The sequence below is a fragment of the Verticillium alfalfae genome, genomic scaffold (genome assembly GCF_000150825.1).
Source record: "Verticillium alfalfae VaMs.102 supercont1.5 genomic scaffold, whole genome shotgun sequence".
Lineage (NCBI taxonomy): Eukaryota > Fungi > Ascomycota > Sordariomycetes > Glomerellales > Plectosphaerellaceae > Verticillium > Verticillium alfalfae.
This window is the reverse complement of record NW_003315034.1, coordinates 1,226,882-1,228,089: the sequence shown is the minus strand read 5'-3', so window position 1 is coordinate 1,228,089 and position 1,208 is coordinate 1,226,882. Positions and strand designations below refer to the sequence as shown.

Here is a 1,208-nt window from a genome sequence, read left to right as displayed (position 1 = left end):
TTAATCCAATACCACATTCTGAATTTTCAAATTCCCTTCTTCGCTTCGCGTTCAATCCCCTCCAAGTTCTCCGCCCCCCCAATCTCCATGCTAGGCTGTCCATCCTTCATTTCTCCACTGCGACCCACGACGAACTCGTGATATATTCTCTTCAGCCTGTTGCGCTCCTGCGCGCTTATTGAGGCCTTCGTTTCCACGAGCGCCTTGACAAGGTGCTTCCACCCAACGACGACTTCCTTGTCCTCCACCGCCGCCTTGACCGCTTCCGGCTGCTGCGCACGCCTCGCCCTTTTGCGCGCTTGCTTTATGCCTTCAAGCTTAGCCATGATAGCTGCCTTCTCGTGGAACTTGTTCGACTGGATCAAGGACGTAGATGACGGCTCCTCGGGCTCGCAGTAGGGGAACTGCACGTAGCTCGGAACAGATTCAGCCTTGTGGACGCCGTTTGTTTTGCCGTTCGCCACAGGCTCGTTATGGCTGTCATCTTGGAGCACATCGTGAATGGCCTCGAGTTGCGCGTTGGAAATGAGGCCTTGAAGGTCGGCGCCCGAAAAGGCCTCGCAGCGACGAGCAATTTCTGTCCAAGCCTCATCGGACTCTGACATTTCGGGGTCCAACTTGACCTGCTGAGAAAGAGCCTTGAGGATGTCGACGCGGTCTTCGAGGGTCGGGAGGTCGCACAGGAGGGACTTGTCGAGACGACCAGGACGAAGCAAGGCCGGGTCGATGAGGTCTGGCCTCGAGGTAGCGGCGAGGACGTACACGCCCGAGAGACCTTCAGCGCCGTCCATAAGGGTAAGAAGCTGGTTGACTACCCTGTCTGTCACGCCTGTGGAGTCGTGGCCACGCTTGGGTGCGATCGAATCGAACTCGTCGAAGAAGAGAACCGACGGCTTGGCTGCTGATGCTCGCTCGAACAAATCTCGAACACTCTTCTCGGATGCACCGATGTATTTATTGAGAATCTCAGGACCCTTGACGCTGATGAAGTTCAAGCCCGCATTCGCCTGCTACCGCACTCGCAAGCAATGTCTTACCGCAGCCGGGATAGCCGTATAGAAGTAGACCTGAACGGAGACGAAGTGGGCACTTCTCGAAGACCGGCGCGTACTTTGTGGGGTATAACAGCGTCTCCAGAAGCACTTGTCGTGTCTCTTGAAGACCGCCAATTGAGCTAAAGGTGGTTGTCGACTCTGCAGCGAGACGTC

General features: G+C 56.0%; 1 protein-coding gene across 1 annotated transcript in view; it reads right to left on the bottom strand.

Moving 5' to 3' along the window:
• Window positions 1-26: 26 nt before the first annotated feature.
• The window catches only part of VDBG_04697 (peroxisome biosynthesis protein PAS1), a gene marked incomplete at both ends in the record, with an annotated part of 3,883 nt that continues 2,701 nt past the window's right edge, over window positions 27-1,208 (bottom strand). Inside the window, one exon of the mRNA XM_003005045.1 lies at window positions 27-1,007. Coding sequence (XP_003005091.1) covers window positions 27-1,007 — 981 coding nt within the window. The remainder of the gene's footprint in view (window positions 1,008-1,208) is intronic.